At 37.7% G+C, this 22,017-nt stretch overlaps 1 protein-coding gene across 2 annotated transcripts in view; it reads left to right on the top strand.

The window, feature by feature from the left end:
- Positions 1-22,017, top strand: part of DNER (delta/notch like EGF repeat containing) — a 379,011-nt gene that overhangs the window by 317,558 nt on the left and 39,436 nt on the right. For both annotated transcript variants that reach the window (XM_002749868.6, XM_054258006.2), the window contains exons 9-10: positions 3,316-3,438; positions 17,408-17,521. In XM_002749868.6, the coding sequence (XP_002749914.3) occupies positions 3,316-3,438; positions 17,408-17,521 (237 nt within the window). The remainder of the gene's footprint in view (positions 1-3,315; positions 3,439-17,407; positions 17,522-22,017) is intronic.

The following is a 22,017-nucleotide window of genomic DNA, read 5'->3' as shown; positions in this document are numbered from 1 at the left end:
TGTTGGTCAGTTGATCTCGATCTCCTGACCTTGTGATCCACCCTCCTTGGCCTCCCAACGTGCTGGGATTATAGGTGTGAGCCAGCACACCCAGACAACTGGCTTATTTCAAGTAGCATAAGGTTCTGAAGGTTCATCCATACTGTAGCACGTGACAAAATTTTCTTCCTTTTTAATTCTGAGCAATACTCCACTGTATTCTGTACCACCTTTGCTTGACCTGTCCATTCTTCTGTCAATAGACATCAAGTTGTTTCTACTTCTTGGCTATTGCGAATAATGCTACATTAAACATGAGAATGCTAGTGTCTCCTTGAGATCCTGTGTTTGATTCTTTTGGATGAGTACCCAGTGATGGAATTGCTGGATCACGTGGTGGTTCCATTTTTTATTTTGTGAGGAACCTCTACATCGTTTTCCATAGCAGCTGTACCATTTTACCTTCCTACCAACAGTGCACAGGGGTTCCGATTTCTTCAAATCTGTCCCAACACTTGTTATTTTCTGTTTTTGTTTGTTTTGTTATTTGTCATGGCTGTCCTAACAGGTGTGAAGTGATATCTTATTATTATTTCAATTTGCATTTCCCTGATTAGCAGTGATATTAATTAGTGAGGTTATTTTCATATAACTGCTGGTAATTTGTATTATTTTGTGCCACACATGACTACCAACTCGAAATGAACTAAAAACTTAAATGTAAGACCTGAAAGTATAAAACTTCTAGCAGAAAACAGAGGAAAAAGTTTATGACATTGGCCTTAGGAATGACTTCCTGGACATGACATCTGAGGTATAGGCAACTAAAGCATAGATATACAAATGGTACTTCAAACTTAAAAGCTTCTGGATGGCCAGGCATGGTGGCTCATGCCTGTAATCCCGGCACGTTGGCCAAGGCTGGTGGATCACCTGAGGTCAGGAGTTCAAGACAAGCCCAGGCAACATGGTGAAACCCCATCTCTACTAAAAATACAAAAATTAGCTGGGTGTGATGGCGGGTGCTTGTAATCCCAGCTATGCAGCAGGCTGAGGCAGGAGAATCGCTTGAACCCAGGAGACGGAGGTTGTGGTGAGCTGAGATCGGGTCATTGCATTCCAGCCTGGGCAACAAGAGCCAAATTCCGTCTCAAAAAAACAAAAACAAAAAACAAAAAAAGTTTCTGCAAAACGAAGGAAACAGAAGAAATCTTCATCAACAGATGAAAAGGCAACCTATGGAATGGAAGAAATATTGGCAAATGATACATTTGATAAGGGGTTAATATTCAAAACTTGTTAAAAGAAAGATCTTCCATTGAATCTAAATCAGGAATCAGCAAACTTGTTCTGTAAAGGGCCAGATAGTAAATGTTTAGGCTTTGTAGGCCATATGGCCTCTGTTGCAACCATTCAGTCCCCTGTTGTTGTGTGAAAACAGCCATAGATAATATGTAAATGCATGGATGTGGCTGTGTGCCAATAAAACTTTATTTGCAAAAACAGCCTGGGATAGATTTGATCTGTGGGCCATAGGTTGCTGACCCTTGGTCTAGAACAGAGTTTCTCAACCTGACTGTATTGATATATTTTTTCTGGATAGTCTTGTTGTGGGAGGCTGCCCTGGGCCCTATAGGGTGCTTAGCAGCACTCTTAATCCTACCAACTAGATGCCAACGGCGACCCCTTCCCCCTACCTCCAGTTGTGACAACCAAAAATGTCTCCAAACATTTTCAAATGTCCTCTGGGGGTCAAAATTGCTGCTAGTTGAGTACCTCCTGTCTACATAATGGAGATAATCTAATGAAGGTTAATAGAAATAGTTCCTTAAAGTTATAAAAAGTAGAGTAGCATACTAGTTTTCAGAAGAATTGAAAACCATAGTATATTTGTCTTAGGTAGGTCAAGGGCTCCTCAAAGGGGCCTTTATTACAACCTAAATTTGGAAAGCTGTTCAAAAACAACTGAAATGTCAACGTATTTGAAAAGTGCTGTGTTAATAATGCAGATATGAGCTTAACCTACTTTTATGATAGGCCCAAGAAACAGTTCAACATATTAGCATGTTCTCATGGGACTTTCTGAGTTTGAGAGTTGGCTGTGTGTTGGAAAGGCTAGGAAAAGCTAGTGGTTCTAATTCCTACTTGGGTAAGGGCTAATTTTTTCTGCTTATCTGAATTCAGAACGAACACAGGCAACGTGACTTTTGAAAGCACTCACATGTTTTTCATTGTTTGGACAGGGCTGAACAAAAATGGTCTGGTTTCACTGCAAATTGGCAGTAACACATGCTTTCCAAAGTTGAAAGCAGCATAGCCCTCATGAGTGAGTCTCAAAGAATATTGTCTTCTTGTCCTTTAGAATGAACACCTGTTTTGCAAATAGGGTAAAATCCATCTTTATGAAGAAATTGTGGGTTTATTTTTTCTTCACTCACATTATTGTTTCTTTAGTAATTTAAACATTTAGTAATTTAAAATATTATAGTTGATGTAATCATATCTTTAAACAAGCAATAACAACCAAAAACCTGCACATTTCATCAAGAATTTCAGTTAAGCATTTTGAGCTAATTTTTTCTTTTCTGACTTGAAAAGAAAAGGAAATACAGATATATTTTCCTAATGTGGTTCTCACACTTTCTGTTTTCTTTCCTTTTTGAGATGGAGTTTTGCTCTTGTTGCCTAGGCTAGAGTATAGTGGTGCAATCTTGGCTCAATGCAACCTCTGCCTCTTGGGTTCAAGCAATTCTCCTGCCTCAGCCTCCTGAATATCTGGGATTACAAGTGCCTGCCACCATACCCAATTAATATTTTGTATTTTGAATAGAGACAGAGTTTCACCATGTTGGCCAGGCTGGTCTCGAACTCCCGACCTCAAGTGATCTACCTGCCTCAGCCTCCCAAAGTGCTGGGAACAGGCATGAGCCATCGCGCCCAGCCAGGTTCTCAATCTTGAAGAGAGCTGTTTGCTCTTCCCCTCGCATAAGTCCTGCTCACTCCCTATCTCTGAAGGCCGCAGCAGACACACTCAATGACTGGATCTCCCTAACACCAGCACCATTAAACACACTATGATGAGAACGTCAGTGGATAAATGGAATCACTTCTTTTATATTTGGTATCATAAAAAAGTGTAATAAGAAGAGGCTCTTTCTTCATAGCCTTCCCCCAATCCACCTTTCAACTTTACCCCAAGAGATCTTACTCCTGAAATCCCATCTGTTTGTGCCATACTTTCCAATGAATACCCCCAACTGCCTTCCTTGCAGGCTGGTCCAGGGTGGGTTGTAAATGGGATGCATTTGACAGCAGGCTTTTCTCTCTGTCCCTCAGGTTACCATGGCCTCTACTGTGAGGAGGAATATAACGAGTGCCTCTCTGCTCCCTGCCTGAACGCAGCCACCTGCAGGGACCTGGTTAATGGCTATGAGTGTGTGTGCCTGGCGGAATACAAAGGTGAGAGGCTGCCTGGCCTTCCCGTGCCAGAGTGGCTCTAAATGACATCATGTATTTCTCAGTGTAAATGCATAAACCTCTAATTGGACCATGAATTGTTCAGAATAAAAATCAAATGCTGAAGCTGGCATGATTAATGCGTCCAAGGAGACCAATTTGCAAGTCTCTGGTTTCTTACTGATAGATTGAAAAACAACCTTCTCTGCTGTCCTGTTCTTTTTGGATCCTTGCTCTCTTTTTTTGTAGAATGTGTAAAAAGCTGAAAACAAAAAGTAATGTTAAGGTGGGACTGTCAGACATAAGTCAGAGACCATGGCTGTGAAAAATGGGGAAGAGGAAGGATGCTTCCCTATAAAGCTTCTTATGCAGAGATAGAATGCTGTGCTTTCTTGGGGAGGAAGCAGGTGGAGACTCATGTATTGGCTAGTAAGTTAATGCTCATTAAAAACAGGTGACATTGACAGAGTGTTTCTGATGTGTGGACCCCGTTCTAACCCCTAATGTGCATAGCTCATTAAATGCCCCCCAACAACCCCATGAGGTGGACGGTAATTCTCTCCCCGTATAATCCTGGTCAGCATGGTTCCTAAAGCCCTTCCTTCCAGCCTCTCCATTGCCCTCTGCCACGTTTTGTGGATGGCAGGGCTTCCTGGAGCCCAGATACCCTCCGATGGCACTGTGCCAGGAGAGCCTGTTTATCAGCTGTGCACACGTTTCTCTAAGCCATAACTTCAGGACTGGGTTGAGATTTTGTAAGGCTTTTGTGGGCTCTATTTATAGCCGTTTCACTTAACTGCCCGCTCCTATTGCTGCTTGTTTGATACCATCCACCTGCCTGGAGACCTTGCATTGCCCTCACTGTTGCTTCTCTTTGGATGAACCTACCTTAATTTAGTAATCTTTTTGGCAAGTCTCATGCCTTGTAGGCTACACTGAAAAACTTAAGTCCCAAAATAAAAGGGCTGAAGCTGGGCCAAGTCTTCACTTTATGTTCCACAGATCTGATGCTTCTTTTGGAGTATGATGCTCATTTAGAACAAAACTCCACTGACATCTACCAGGACACAACAGGATGTGCTGGTTTCATTCTCAAACTTCTCAGTTCTGGGTCTATGAGAGCACTGAGAAGTAGGGAGTTGGTTCGGTTCTGGGAAGAAGTGAAAAGAAGCAATGGTTCAGGAGACCTAGGTAGCTCACCATAATCATACCACTGGTTTCCTGTTGAGCCAGGATAAATTCTTTAAACTGACCAGTCTTCATTTTCTTTGTATAAAATAGGATGCTTCCAGATATCTTGAGATTCTTTCAATAACAGAATTAGTAGTGGTGAATGTACTTCAAAAAATTACGAATGCCAAAATTCTTTATTTTGATAGATGTTTATAAAGCAGATTTCCTCTTCATAAATGAAAATGTAAATAATCAAATGTATTCTGGATATGCCCCTTACCTTTCTCTCTTGGAGGCTTTGCTCATGCTATCAATGCTAGGAAATAAAAAATACCATTTCATATGATGAGCCACTAGTGTCTTTGCAAATTCATCAGTGTGATCCTGGCTTTTTCCCATTTTTCTTCCATTTTTCTAAGTGAGTATTCCAAAATTTTGTCATGTCCCCCAAGTCCCATATTGAACTACTCACTCCTAGAATATAAGTCACTTCATCCCCATTATCATGGGACAAAAGGGAGTTATCATTTGTAAACATCTTCAGATTTGTCTAATTTCCCACACCCTACAGCAGTGGTTCTCAAACATGACCGTGTGTAGAAATCTGGTGGGCTTGCTAAAACATAGATTGCTGGGCGCTACCCTTACATTTCTAATTCATTAGGTCTGGGTGGGGCCCCAGGATATGATTTATGATAAGTTCTTAGTGATGCCAATGTTCTGGTCCATGGGCTGCCCTTTGAGAACTCTTGCCCTACAAACGTATCTTCAGTCACAACCACTACTGCTTTATTCTCTTCCATGTTAGCTGATCATGTGTTCCTTATCCTGCTCAAGTTGTATCCTTTCCCATAAACTCTTCTTTCTTCCCCTTCTATCTTTCTGAGACCTTTCTCTAGCAATTACCTTTCTCTCTACATATCTTCAACCTCCTTCTTTCTCCTAGTGCCCTTCCATTTCTATAAACATTTTCATGGATTTCTGAACACATGAAGATTCTAGGAAGGTGGAAACTCACATTGACATTCAATATCCCTGATCCCTCCTGACTCTCTGCTGGGGATAACTCAGTAAGGTAGATGACCCTGAGGATTTGGGGGTTTCAAGGAAAGGGTATGGGTGCTGGGAGCCTTTGCTTACAACAAGAATAGGGGATGAGGGCTCCAGAGAGAACTGATAACTGAATGAACGGTTGAGTTCAAAGAACCCCTCAGCTTATAGAGAGGATGTGCATGCTGCAATTGTGCTGCATCTGACCCTAGGAGGCAGAGGGGTGTACTGATCTCACAGGTACGGTCTGCTCTCTAAGGAAGCTGCAAAGTAGGCTGCATCTGACCCTAGGAGGCACAGGGGTGTACTGATCTCACAGGTATGGTCTGCTCTCTAAGGAAGCTGCAATTGTGCTGCATCTGACCCTAGGAGGCAGAGGGGTGTACTGATCTCACAGGTACGGTCTGCTCTCTAAGGAAGCTGCAAAGTAGGCTGAGCTGGCCCCCTTCTTTTTTTATGGCCCTGAGAGAGCCAAACCGGAAGGCCTCTGCCTCATGCCTTAGGATAAGGGTCCCATTGGCTGCCCATCCAGCACTGAAGGGGATATCCTATGTTGTCTGTCTCTGCCAAGGTTTCTAGCCTGGCCAGTACAGGGAGCCCCCACCAGCAACTCAGAAATGGAGAAAAGTTTTTGGAAATAAAAACAAAATTACAACAACAGCTCTAAATACTCAAGAAAGGAAGTGAAAAAGTAATGTATACTACTCAAAACTGAATTGGATCTGAGAAAGGAAAGGGGGAACCAGTGCATGATAGGTATCAAAATATGAGAAAGTGGGACCCACAAGTGAAAAGACAGGAAACGTGGAGGAGATTCCAGACATCTGCTTCTGTCTGAATGATGAGTGCTCCAGAAGCAGGAGCACGTGGAAACAGAAGCAGAATTCACTAACTCCCAGAAGGAGGCGTCTGTGAGGTGAAGAAAGTCTTATTTTTAAGTCGAATGGGCTCACAGGGCAGTAGTGGGATTAATGAAGGAGATGATACACAATTTGAGATTTCCTGATAAAGTTTCTAACTGCAAGGATAAAGAGAAATTTTTACAAGATTATTTAAAGGGATCATAGGTTACATAAAAAAGAAAGAGAGTCAAAACAGCATTGTATTGCTCCTCTCTGTCATGAAGGTAAAGAATAGCATAGCAGCGTTTCAGATGTTTAAGTGAAAAGGACTAGGAGTTAAAGGGTTGTTTATATTTGAGGGCAGAAGAAAGACATTGCCATACATTCAAGGATACAGAAAATGTAGCACCCTATACCCTAAGATAAGCATTCCTGCCAAATAGGAACTCAATCAAAACAAAGATATCCAGAGAGGGGAAGATGGAGAATGGAAAAAGAGATTTATGCCTTTAAATGCAGGCATAAATCTAAATAGATGGTATTAATGTGATTGTGAATGGTAACTTAATGGTGAAGGAAAGTCTCTTGAAAACGGTAGATCTGCCTTCTGCATCAGCTCTCTACTGCTGCATAACAAATTATTACCCAGCACTGGCTTAAAAACAATGTGCTTTTATTAACCAACAGTTTCCTAGGTCCAGGTGTTGCTTAGTCAATTCCTAGTTCAGGGGCTCAAGAGGCTGAAAGCAAGGCATTGACTGACTGAGCTCTCATCTGAGGCTTGAATAGTGAGAGATCAGCTTCCAAGTCCCCTTAGGTTATTAGCAGAACTTGTATCCTGTGGCTGTAGGATTTGTGACCACTTGCTCTTTGAAAGCCAGCAACTCTGACAGAGCCCCTCCTACAGTCTTGAACTTCAGGGAAGGCCTGGACCCTCTTAAGGATCTCACCTGGTTAGGCCAGGACCACCTGGGAGGAACTCAAAGTCAACTGATTAGGGACCTTAACTGCATCTTCAAAACCTCTTAACTGCCATTTGTTCTTGGATGGAAGCTCACACTCAAGGGGAGGGAATTACACAAGGGTGTGACTCACTAGAGGACACCCTGGTCTATGTCCACCACTCTTACTCTTAAGGAAGAATTTCAACAAGCAAAGTGGTTTCATATTATTTAACCCAAAGCCATGTGTTGTAAGGGGCGAGGATAGGAAAGACTGAAAGGCATACAAATGTGATAAAGATTCCACTCCAGGCTCATGGCTGTAATCCCAATACTTTGGGAAGCTGAGGCAGGTGGATTACCTGAGGTTAGCAGTTCAAGATCAGATGGCAAAACCCCATCTCTACTAAAAATACAAAATTAGCCATGCATGGTAGAGGGTGCCTGTAATCCCAGCTACTCGGGAGGCTGAGGCAGGAGAATCGCTTGAACCTGGGAGGTAGAGATTGTAGTGAGCTGAGATTGCACCACTGCACTCCAGACTAGGTGACAGATTCAATGGGCAGGTAAAGTGTTTATTTAATGTTGGTATATTTATAAAGACGTTTAGGTTTAGGTTTAAATAAGACTGCTGAAAGCAGGGAGGTAAATTCTGGCAATGTAGGAATAAATGGTAGAACTTGTAAACTGAAAGTGGTGGGGATATGGAGAGGGTAGACAGAAGGAATTAAAGGAGACACAGGAGGAGCTAATTCATGCTCTTACGTCCAGAGGAAGAGTGAGGGGATGTGAGAGGCCACATGATTCTGTGATTTCCTCTCCTTGGGGGATGGACATTCTCCCCTTTTGGAAATATTTTTGCCAATATATATTTACATATAGTATGTCTGCATAAATTCAGAAAACTGAAGATGGATGGGTATCAATTCCTAACTAGTACTTACCTGGAGTTCAAACTTGGATAGGTAGTATTTGGGGGATAAAGTTAAGCTTTAACTTTTTACTTTACATATGTACTTTTTAAGTGGTAAGATTTACTGCTTTATATTACTATTTTTTTAAAAACTATATAGTTTTTGGATTTTAGGAGGATATATATATATAAAACACTATAAATATATAACTATGTATATATAACTATATATATAACTATGTAACTATAACTATATAACTATATATATAACTATGTAACTATAAATATATAACTATACATATAAGTATATAACTATAAACATATAACTATAACTATATAACTATATAACTATATATATAATTATGTAACTATAGCTATATAACTATATATAACTATATAACTATATATATAACTATGTAACTATAACTATATAACTATATATATAACTATGTAACTATAACTATATAACTATATATAACTATGTAACTATATATAACTATATAACTATAACTATATAACTATATAACTATGTAACAATATAACTATAAATATAACTATGTAACTATAACTATATAACTATATATATAACTATATAACTATATATATAATTATGTAACTATAGCTATATAACTATATATATAACTATGTAACTATAACTATATAACTATATATATAACTATGTAACTATAACTATATAACTATAAATATATAACTATAACGATATAACTATAAATATATAACTGTAACTATATATATATATAACTATATAACTATAAATATATAACTATAACTATATAACTATAAATATATAACTATATAACTATAAATATATAACTATATAACTATATATATAACTGTAACTATAGCTATATAACTATATAACTATCTATAACTATATAACTATATATATAACTATGTAACTATAACTATATAACTGTATATATAACTATATAACTATATATATAACTATGTAACTATAACTATATAACTATATATATAACTATGTAACTATAACTATATAACTATAAATATATAACTATAACGATATAACTATAAATATATAACTGTAACTATATATATATATAACTATATAACTATAAATATATAACTATAACTATATAACTATAAATATATAACTATATAACTATAAATATATAACTATATAACTATATATATAACTGTAACTATAGCTATATAACTATATAACTATCTATAACTATATAACTATATATATAACTATGTAACTATAACTATATAACTGTATATATAACTATATAACTATAAATATATAACTATAACTATATAACTATAACTATATAACTATATAACTATAAATATATAACTATAACTATATAACTATATATATAACTATGTAACTATATAACTGTATATATAACTATATAACTATAAATATATAACTATAACTATATAACTATAAATATATAACTATATAACTATATATATAACTAACTATAGCTATATAACTATATAACTATCTATAACTATATAACTATATATATAACTATGTAACTATAACTATATAACTATATATATAACTATGTAACTATAACTATATAACTATATAACTATAATATATAACTATAACTATATAACTATAAATATATAACTGTAACTATATAACTCTAACTATATAACTATATATATAACTATAACTATATAACTATAAATATATAACTATAACTATATATATAACTGTAACTATAGCTATATAACTATATAACTATCTATAACTATATAACTATATATATAACTATGTAACTATAACTATATAACTGTATATATAACTATATAACTATAAATATATAACTATATAACTATATATATAACTGTAACTATAGCTATATAACTATATAACTATCCATAACTATATAACTACATATATAACTATGTAACTATAACTATATAACTGTATATATAACTATATAACTATAAATATATAACTATATAACTATATATATAACTATATAACTATAAATATATAACTATAACTATATAACTATAAATATATAACTATATAACTATATATATAACTAACTATAGCTATATAACTATATAACTATCTATAACTATATAACTATATATATAACTATGTAACTATAACTATATAACTATATATATAACTATGTAACTATAACTATATAACTATATAACTATAATATATAACTATAACTATATAACTATAAATATATAACTGTAACTATATAACTCTAACTATATATATATATAACTATAACTATATAACTATAAATATATAACTATAACTATATATATAACTGTAACTATAGCTATATAACTATATAACTATCTATAACTATATAACTATATATATAACTATGTAACTATAACTATATAACTGTATATATAACTATATAACTATAAATATATAACTATATAACTATATATATAACTGTAACTATAGCTATATAACTATATAACTATCCATAACTATATAACTACATATATAACTATGTAACTATAACTATATAACTGTATATATAACTATATAACTATAAATATATAACTATATAGCTATAAATATATAACTATATAACTATATATATAACTATATAACTATACCTATATAACAATATAACTATAAATATATAACTATATAACTATAAATATATGACTATATATATAAAACTATATAACTATAAATATATAACTATATATAATGATATAACTATAAATATATAACTATATAACTATAAATATATAACTATATATAACTATTTAACTATAAATATATAACTATATAACTATATATAATACTATATATTATATATATATATCCCCTCCTAAAAAGAATGAGTACAATAGTCAGCCAAGTATATAGCTAAGAATATTTTTAAAAAGGAAAACAATGAGTGGGAGCTTCTGCCAGAGGTTAAACCCCCTTATAATTCCACAATTGTTGTTACGTTCAGTGTTCCCCGTGCAAGAATGGACAGATAACCAAAACCGAAGATGGCCCAGGAACTGTTGTCTGTAATAACCATGTGTGATTCTTAAAGAGGAATTGCTAGGAATGAGAAGGAAATTCTTTTTAAATAAATGCTTCTAGAAAAAGTGGGCTGCTAAAGAAAAAAAATGTTCTAACACTTCTAAATAAATTACGTGTAAATAATTATTTTAAAAACCTCTTCTTTGACTTTTTCGTCCTCCTCTGCTTACTTAAAGTCCCTTTCTTCCCTTTTGCTGTTTCAGCCATGGCTTTTGCCTCTTGCCCACATCATTTCCACTAAAAGCTTTCAGGAAAATTCACGAAGCCTCCACTTCCACTTCTGACTCAGCCAGCGTTCCTGTCCCTTTGCCCCACTGAGCCCTGGCGTCCCTCCTGAACGTCTCCTTGCTGTGTCTAGTGCAACTTCAGTCCTGACCCGGTTCTCCTCTCTGCCCTCACTGAGGCTTGGTCTCCTGGACACTGTGAATGACATGGGTCTCCAGGCCCTTTCTCTGTCCCTCCTCTTTGCTCTCATTCACTCCTATGGCTGTATGCACTGTCTAAAATGTTGATCCCCAAACAGATACGATTTCTTCCTTCTTTACCTCTCTCCGTATTTTCTTTATATTGGCTGTGACAATTCTTTTTAGCCTTGTATTAAATTCTTTTTGGTTTCAGATTTTCTTCTTCCCTACACTAAATCATAGGCTCCGGAAAGACAGTGACTACATAGGCTCTTTTTCTTTCTAAATTCTCTGCAGCTCTTAATATGGTGACTTGCACAGAACAGATGCTCAATGGCTACCTTTACTTGAATTAAAACTACTCTTTAACACATGAATGAAGTAAAAGAAACCAACTTAAACATTTTCATGGAATGTAAGTTGCCACTGTAGATCATGGAATTGTTAAAAAGCAAAATTCGTGGAGGGGCTCTGTAACCCCTCTTCAGACATACCAAAATACTGCTTCACAACTAGTTCAAGGCTGTTTCTAATGTAACTTAAAAGACTTTGCTTAGTATTTATACCTCATATTGTCAAAAAGTCAAGAAACAGCCCCGTAGTGATTGATTTTTATTTCTATAAGATCCAATGAAATGATCAACAACATATGTATTTGAAATTTTTGGAGACAAAATTTAGAAAAAAAACCTCTGATTTTTAATTATGAAAATAACATAAGAATAAATAGAAGAAAAGAGAAAATTCATAATCACCCATGGTTTTACAGCATAATGTAAGCCATAATTCTCTGTGTTGCTTCCATTCTCTTTTTAGTATTTATGTTTTTAGTGTTACATAGTTGAGTATACCTACAATTTTATATTGTTCTGCTCACTCATAATAGGACATTATGTTTGATTTATATATTGTTAGGAAACCTTACTAGTTTTATTTTAAATGACTTTATAATGTTCCCATGAAGAAATACTTATTCATTGCCTTGTTGTTGCATCTGATGTGGGGCTGGATATTTCTGGAATTAATATCCTTATTTATATTGCTTTCATACTTTCTAGGGATAGTCTCAGAAATGAAATCACTGGATTATAGATTTAATTACCTTGTACGTACTTTATTATTGTTAATTTTTTTTGAGACAGAGTCTTGCTCTGTCACCCAGTCTGGAGTGCAGTGGCACAATCTTGGCTTACTGCAACCTCTGCCTCTTGAATTCAAGCTATTCTCCTGCCTCAGCCTCCCAAGTAGCTGGGATTACAGGTACCTGCCACCACGCATGGCTAATTTTTGTATTTTTAGTAGAGACGGGGTTTCACTATGCTGGCCAGGCTGGTCTTGAACTCCTGAACTCAAGTGATCTGCCTGCCTGGGCCTCCCAAAGTGCTGGGATTACAGGCGTGAGCCACCACGCCCGGCCTGTACGTGCTTATTTATTTTTAAACGCTAGAGACATTTTAATGGAAAGGATGAGATCTCCTTAGCTGTTGGATAAAATTATTTCCTTTGCTAGATTCTGCTTAGCCAGGGAACAAGAATTTCTGGTTATTTTGTGTACCCAGCCCTTACAAGTACTGCGATAAATACAAAAAGGCTAAATCAGAGTGTCTTCCTGTTCAGCCTATTATTTAACTGGACAAGCAGACTGAGTGGCACACACAGGAATAATGAGGCTAAGGCTGAGTTGTCGATTGTAATTTCTGAAATGGTTTAAAAAATGTGGAGATCTGTAAAGGTTGAAATACTGGAAAAACTTTTCGTAGAGGAATTAAGTTTAGATGAAATGAGACCGTGTCTTAAAGTAAATCTTAAGTGTAGGAACACTTCTTTACTGGCTTAGTTTCTTGGAGATAAAATAATGATTTTCATTTTTCAATTATTGATTGTAACTAAATTTGTTCCAACAACAAAGACTTAGAATTGGTGTACTGCTCTTTGAATTCTTATTTCGATTCTAAAATTAACTTCTGTAAAGAACCCTGTTGGAATCAGTCTTTTTAGAAACACTTCTTCGCCATCCCTTAATATGAAAAGCATGGATTTTTTTTTGAGACGGAGTTTCGCTCTTGTTACCCAGGCTGGAGTGCAATGGTGCGATCTCGGCTCACCGCAACCTCCGCCTCCTGGGTTCAGGCAATTCTCCTGCCTCAGCCTCCTGAGTAGCTGGGATTACAGGCACACGCCACCATGCCCAGCTAATTTTTTGTATCTTTAGTAGAGACGGGGTTTCACCATGTTGACCAGGATGGTCTCGATCTCTTGACCTCGTGATCCACCCGCCTCGGCCTCCCAAAGTGCTGGGATTACAGGCTTGACCCACTGCGCCCGGCCGAAAAGCACGAATTTTTATTAGTTTTGACTGAATTACAGTTTATTTTTGCTTGAGACTAAACATCAGTTTTGTAAGAGTGCGTGCTGCCTCCTCTGCCAATGCGTGATGCATGTGTGCATGTGTCATTCCACAGACTTAGATTGAAGTGTGGACCTGGTTTTTCCCTGACAAAATAGGGTGTTTTTGAGGCAGCTTTGGAATTTGGAATCTCTCCTCTGGCAACCTCACCTGTGTGTCAGCCAAAGTACACTGGCTGTCGCCCCTCTTAAAAAGACAGAATTCTGGTGTTAAATCCATCATTTCTTCCACGCATGATGATACGGCCTCTGCTTTATAGGAATTCAGAGATTTGTGGGAGAATCAGACAGGAGAGCAGATAAGTTATGAATAGGCACAGTGAACTCCGTGACCATGACAGTCCCGGCATGCTCTCTAGGTACGGTGGTGCCTAGAATATGGTCTGTCTTGAGAAAATCAAGGTTCAGCTTTGCAGAGGGAGGGCATTTGGATTGGGAACCGAAAGATGAATTAAATATGTGAAGATCAGGTTGGGGGAAGGGTGTGAAAGAAGGTGACTCCTCAGAGGAAATAGGATGCCCAAGACTGAATGTTTTCTGGAAATAGGAGTGGTGAGGAGGGCAGCAAGAAGGGGCTCAGGGGCCTCCAGAGGAGGAGGGTTTGAATGAAGACACCTTGGCACATTGGTAGTGTCCATGATTGTCTGGTCTCCGTATTTAAAGTTTTTAGCTCAGAGTCGTTCAGCTCTAATGACAAGCTGAGCAATATGACAAATATATTTTATATAGGGATTAGCAAGGGTTACAGTATAGAAATGTGAGTCACCAAAGTGCTCTCCAGGGACTTTTAACACCATCTTGCTTCTCAGTAATCAAGTTTCTGTGAAGATTAGCTTTTGTCCAGTCTTGCTGCCAGAAACATCTCAATAGATGCTCAAGGGACCGAATGTCTTGCCATTTGAAAAAGAGAATTAACCAGGGAAAAATTATAGTTTCCCCACCCTCCAAAAAAGAGCCATCCATCCAAACAAAAACCCAAACACCCAAAAGATTGAAATTGCTTATTATCTTGGGTGTTTTCATTAAGTCTGTTTTGTTGAAGACTTTAAATAAAAAATAAGACGCTTAAATACTTAGCCTAGAATTTGCTTTTCAGTCTTGTTTTTAAAATGTGATAGTTTGTGTGCTAATATGTTAGTGTATTACTAGAGACCCAGTGATGATCATTTGATTTCTTTGACTTCAGGTCTAATGGAAATGTTTTCTAGGCTTCGGGCACCTCTGAAATTTGGTAATGGCTGTATTTCCTGTTCAATCAAAAGTCTTTTTTTGTCACTTGGCTCCCATTGATCAGCCCAAGGGGAACTTGTAAATATGTGAGTCTTTGTGTTGTGATAAACATTTTGAAGCAGAAAAGGCTCTTCTCCTTTTTATTCTTTCAACTGAGCCCAGGCTACTTGGAAAGTAAAAATAGAGACTCCGGGGAGAAGAGGCCGTACACAAGATTGATGCTAATCTTAACATGATTTCGATCTTTTGTATTACCATGCATCCTGAGTTAGGGATGAATAAAGTCAAGGAGGCTCGTTCAAGTCCCTAGAGACAGAGGAAAATAAGACATGTCTTCCGGAGGCTGTATCCCACCAGGCATGAGGCAGTGGGATCACAGCGGTGGTCTCAGAAAGGAAAGAAAGGCAAAGATTTGAAAGATGCTTCAAAAAATACCCAGCAGAATATTGTTGATGGCTTGGCTGGGAGGGGCAAAGGATAAAAAAGAATTAAAGGTCATTGATGGTACAATTCGAGCTTTACCTGGCTCAATTACAGGTCATTTATTCTAAAATTTGAGCTTTATCTGACTCAAATAAGTCATTAGTGTGAATATCGATAGGAAGTTCCGTTTCTCTTTTCTCCGACTTCCTTTCCTGCTTCCTAGCCCTACTTCTTAAGCCCTTGAGAAAGAAATAAGGGAAAAGCCCAGTAAGGATGGTGTCAGTGCCTAAAGGATGAGTCATTGGGTGTGGTGGTCCCTTTCACAACATGAGCTAAGTAACGAAGTGCAGAGAAAATGAAGTGAATACCATTCAGTTACTATTTGCTTTACGCATATTTTTCTTGAGGCTGTTGGGAAGTGTGGACATATCATCATGTGCATTCTTAGGCAAGATAGAATGTAATTTATTTTTCTCTCCAAAGGGTGGGGGATAGGGGTAAGGAGAGAGGGAGAAGGGCGAGGACGAGGAGGAGAGAGACGCCAATCTATTCCTCCATCTTGACATCCAGTGTAACTCCAGCAGATATCCTACCTTTCAAATAGCATTAGATTTTTAGTTTTTAATAAAATTATAAAAGAGCATATGTTTGTAAAAAAAGGTACCAATAATGTAGAAATACACAGACGTGATCATCAAAGTAATCAGGTCTCCTAGAAGTGATCCAGTCCTGCTTCAGGCATTTACATACGTACACGCACTCACAGTCTTTAAAAAAAAAACGTAAATGAGAAACTTTTTGTTTTTACTCTGCAGATTTTTTTTAGTGTCTCTTCTTTGTAAAATGAGCACTGAGCTCTATAGTTTTGTATATTTCCACAGTCAGTTCGGGTTCACTCTCAACAGCCTACTTAGCAAGCAGAGACTCTAGGATGGGATTAGGGGCAGGTTCAAATCCTAGCTTTTTTCCCCACCAGCCTTGTCATCTTGGACTCTTTCCTCAGTTTCCTCATCTGTAAAATGGGGAAATAAGGATAGTGTTGTTGTAAGAAATAAATTATACATAAAGCCTGGAGTGATGTCTCTGAGAATTAAGTCTAAGTATCACTCAGCTTCCCCGTCCCCTGTAGTTCCTTAAAGTAGATCTGAGACTCACTTGAATATCTGATTCCAAATCTTTACTTTCAGGTTGCTGATATTATATTTTGTCAACGCTATCTAGATGTTTTCTGTTTCTTTTGGAGACTTAGAAAGCATTTATTATTGATTATCTTTCAGGCTTTTAACTTTCTGTTACCCAGGCTTTAGGACACGTAGGCAGAGAAAGTACAGATAAAAGACTACGGTGGGACCTATGGACAGTGATCAAATGTGTTACTTTCTCATGAGGCATGTTTTTACAACAATCTAAAGTCATGAGTGGGCATGTGTGTATACACTCACCCACACACACCCACGCTGGGAATCTCCCTTGCGCTGTTCCAGACTACTCCGTCTTTGCTTTCAGAGGCCATGGGAGCTAGAGAGTCCTAGATGAGTCATCCTGTTTTGCTTGTTTCTCTGCAGGAACACACTGTGAGTTGTACAAGGATCCCTGCGCTAATGTCAGCTGTCTGAACGGAGCCACCTGTGACAGTGACGGCCTGAATGGCACGTGCATCTGTGCACCCGGGTTTACAGGCAAGTGATTCCATGGACTGAGTTTTCAAGTTTACCCCAAAGTCCCTGATTGCAGATGTTAAACACACACACACACACACACACACACACACGCACACACACACACACACACATCCATCATGAATAAAATATTGCGAGATATGAACACCATTACAAAATATAAGGAGGCATGGCTTGGATGAAGATCTGTTTTAAAACAGCCCATTGTGTGTTGACGTTAAATGGAGCTTTTCTGAGATGGTCATTTGGCGCCTAGACTTACAAAGACTATCATTACTGTACGCTTCTTAGGCTAGGACCATGAAACGTGAGAAGTGGGCCATTACATGAACACTTGAAAAAGGTGAAGGGTTAATGAAAGTTAGAAGGTGAAAAGAAGGAAGGGGCATGTCTTCTGTAGAAGCTGCTTTCAGCTGCCGTCTTTCTTTTTATTGCAAGATATAAAAGTATCAGGAGAGTGGGACAGCAGGTGAGACTGTAGGGGGGTAGGACTGGCTTCTCCAGAAACCTTGGTGGCCACTGAACACCGAGCAGGAGAAGCCACTTCTAGATTGGGGGTTCCGGCATAACTTGGGGTCCTTCTTCAAAATCACCCCAATTTTGTGAATCTCCAAAAACAGATGTGAAATGTGGTATGTATGTGTATGTGCTCAGGGTAGCCTCTCAAATGTTCATCAGATTCTCCAAAGAAAATATTCCATCCCCTGCTTTTCCAACAGAACCCAGGGATCTTGAAATGTAAAGAGTAAGACAAAGTCTATGTTTTTAGAGTTTTCTTCAACCAACAAAAGCTTAAGGGCCACTCTGGATTGCAAATTAGAAGAGGATGACATGTCAGGTGCCCACAGAGGAGGGTGGGCTCTGAAGCCAAAAAAAAGCATGTGTTATCATCGGCTAAAGTGCACCTTGCTGTGTTCACCTCTCTCCTGCTAAGCCACTGTGGCCACCTCCCAAGCCCTGGAGAATTTCACAAAGCCTGGGTCCCTCAGCCATCCCAGGGGAGCCTCATTTGTGCCCCTGGCAAAGGTGACAAAAGCCAAGGTGTAGGAAAAGCAACTTCTGATTTTCCTTCTATTTATCTGTGTCACAGCCTGTGCTTTCCTTTAGGCTTTTCTTGGGACTGAGAAGTGGGCTCACTCCAAAAATGATTCGCAGATGGCTTTGTTTTGCTTATAAACACATGCAGGCATATATGCTCACCTGAGGAAATGAAAATAATATTAGGGAAGCATCCTGGGTTTTTTTCCAGATATTCTTATCCCATGAGTAATAAAAAGCATAGATGAAAAATTAGAAAATTTAGGACTATGGAAAAATAATCCCACTACTGACAACTGTTCTGCTAGGAGATAACTATTATTAAGATTTTGATACAATCTGATATCCAGAGATTTTTCTGAAGGTCTCTCTGTGTGTAACAAAGTGTATAGTGTATATGCATATATACTTGAATATAAAAGGAATCATACTCCTCATACTATTTTATAATTTACTTTTCACTTAAAAATATACGTATATCATAAATGTGTTTTTACATCAAGAATAGCTTCTGTTTTATCATTTTTACTGGCTGCCCTGTAGTCCATTATATGAAATATTGTGATTTTTTTTAAACGTTCCATCCACAATTCAACTTTTGGGCAATTGAGAACTTTTCTCCATTGTAAACAACATTACAAGGGATCTTCTTTTATATACATGTTTGTGTACTTATTCTTAGCATAATTTTACAGAAATAGAATCCCAGGGTCCAGGAGAATACACACTTATTTGGAGATTACTCTCCAGGAGGAGAAGAAACAAACATGGTAGCAGTATTTACTTCTACCAAAAGTGCACAGGAGCATTTATTTCCTTGTCTTGACACAAATACTGAGAATTGTCATTCTACTGGTCACAAATACCATTTTAGTGTTGTTTAAATTTGTAGATCTTTGACTTATAGTAAGAACGATCACTGCTTATATATGTTTCTGGTTAATTATGTTTCTTCTTTATAAACTCTCTATTCATATTCTTTGATTTTCTACCAGACCGTTCATGCTAACCTTTACTCTTCTTGATATGAGATAGCCCTTTTTTTTAAGTAGATAACATTTTATCTGACATAGGTTACACATATTTTCTGCTGTCATTTGCCTTTGAAATGTGTACAAAGTATCTTGTTTTCCATATATTGCAGTTTAGTTTTATATAATTAAATATTGAGGTTTTGATTTCTTTTTTCATTTCATGCTAGAAAGATTCTATATATCAAGATTTTAGAAATATTTTCCTGTTATTCTAACCATATATGAATTAATTTTATGCATTTAAGTCTCTACTGCATTTGAAATTTACTCCAGTAATTCATGAGAAAACGTAGTTTTCTCCAGAATATTTACAAGTCTCCAACTATATACTCTGCATATACTCTAGAATATCTCAAAGACACCCCAAACTCAGCTCTTCTTCTCCTTTCCTTCTTTAAATATATGCTAGCTCATCAAATGCTATTATTATAACTCCCAGTCGTTCTGTCCAGAAACTGGGTAACCATTTTGATACCCTCTGATATGGTTAAGCTTTGTGTCCCCACCCAAATCTCATCTTGAATTATAATCTCCATAATCCCCACATGTCAAAGGAGAGACCAGATGGGGTTAATTGGATCACAGGGGCCGTTTCCTTCATGCTGTCCTCATGATAGTAAGTTCTCATGAGATCTCTGGTTTTATAAAGTACCTGGCATTTCTCTTTCCTGCTGCCCTGTGAAGAAGTGCCTTCTACCGTGATTGTAAGTTTTCTAAGGCCTCCCCAGCCATGTGGAACTGTGAGTCCACTAAACCTCTTTCCTTTCTAAATTACCCAGTCTCTGGTAGTATCTTCATAGCAGTGTGAGAACAGAGAAAAGAATAATACACCTTCCTCTTTTTCCGTTTTACCTCCATCCAACTGCTAAGGACTCCTAAAAACCTCTTACATCTTTTCACTTCTTTGCAGAGTCAGCACCATTCTGCCTTTAACTTCCACCTGCACCAGTGCAAGTCCTCCTACGTGGTCTCCTCAAACCTATTTCCCCTGACTCCTAATCCATTTTTCACACTGCAGAGACCTTATACATGATCATCTAATCTTATCACTCTTTACCTAAAATCACCCATTGGCTTTTTATTGTCCTTAAGAAAAAGGTGAAAGTCCTTAACATAATCTTTTTTTTTTTTTGAGACAGAATCTCACCCTGTCACCCAGGCTGGAATACAGTGGCAAGATCTCAGTTCACCACAACCTCCACCTCCAGGGTTCAAGTGATTCTTCCACCTCAGCCTCCCAAGCAGCTGGAATTACAGGCACCCACCATCGTGCTCAGCTAATTTTTGTATTTTTGTAGGGAGAGGGTTTCACCATGTTGGCCAGGATGGTCTTGAACTCCTGAACTCAGGTGATCCATCTACCTCAGCCTCCCAAAGTGCTGGGATTATAGGCATGAGCCACCATGCCTGGCCTCCTTAACATAATCTTTAAGACCTGAGTGGTCTGGCCCCGTCCAGCCTTTGTAGCCTTGTCCTGGGCCCCTCTGCCTGCTGTCCACCTGAACATACCATGTCAGGCTCCTCTCAGTTAGGTCCCTCCTCCATCTCTTACCTCTCAGCCCCCCTCTGCTCACCTCCTCGCTTGTACCCCCACCACACCCATATACAACCCAGCAGCAAGCTCACTACAAGGCATTTTTTCATTTTTTTCATGGGATTCGCCCAGATCTCAGGGGGCAGTGGGACTCACTGAAGTAGGTTCAAACATTACTCTAGCTGGTTTTTGAAAACAAGTTGTCTATTCTATTCAGCCTGGGTAGGTTTTCAGCCTACAGAGGACCATAAAATAGTTCCTAAAGTCATTCGTGGGGTTGTGCTGTTAATGTGTTTAACAGAAAACTGGTCCCAGGAGATGCTCCATGGAAAAAGGTTTTCTGTGGCCAAGTAAATATGGGACATGATACATGCCACGTGAAGATTCATAGAGGCTGTCTGTGTGCTGGAGATTCTCAGAGGGCTTACAGTAAAGAATCACGTTTGTTTTTATCTTTCAAATCTATTTGATCATAAAACCTTTTTTTTTCTTAAAGGGAACCTATTGTGTCCTGAGAACTAGTGTTCCACAGGAGAGGCTGATAAAATATTAACTGCTTCCATACAAAGAGTATGGTGCTTCTGCTCTTGAGGTTGAGCTACCTTAGAATAAAATACTCTTTCATTGTACCTGAGGTTTAGCAGAAGTTACCCTTGGCCAGCTACTGAGTGTTCATAAACTCTCTGCTTGACCGAGTGAGTGAATCGGGCAAATCATTGCTATATTGTTAGATATTCAGTCCAATATCATATTTACCATATTAGACTGGCTTTCTTAGGCCTTCATGTAAAGTCTAGGGTGTGGAACATGGGGGACTCTGTCCTTTCTTGCTGAACTTAGGCTTCTGGTTGAAAAGACTCTTCCTCTAGTCAACTGAACGGAGAGCCTCC

This window comes from Callithrix jacchus, chromosome 6 (assembly GCF_049354715.1).
Source record: "Callithrix jacchus isolate 240 chromosome 6, calJac240_pri, whole genome shotgun sequence".
In the NCBI taxonomy this organism is placed as follows: domain Eukaryota; kingdom Metazoa; phylum Chordata; class Mammalia; order Primates; family Cebidae; genus Callithrix; species Callithrix jacchus.
Note: the sequence above shows the minus strand (reverse complement) of the source record. Positions and strands in the feature narration are given on the sequence as shown.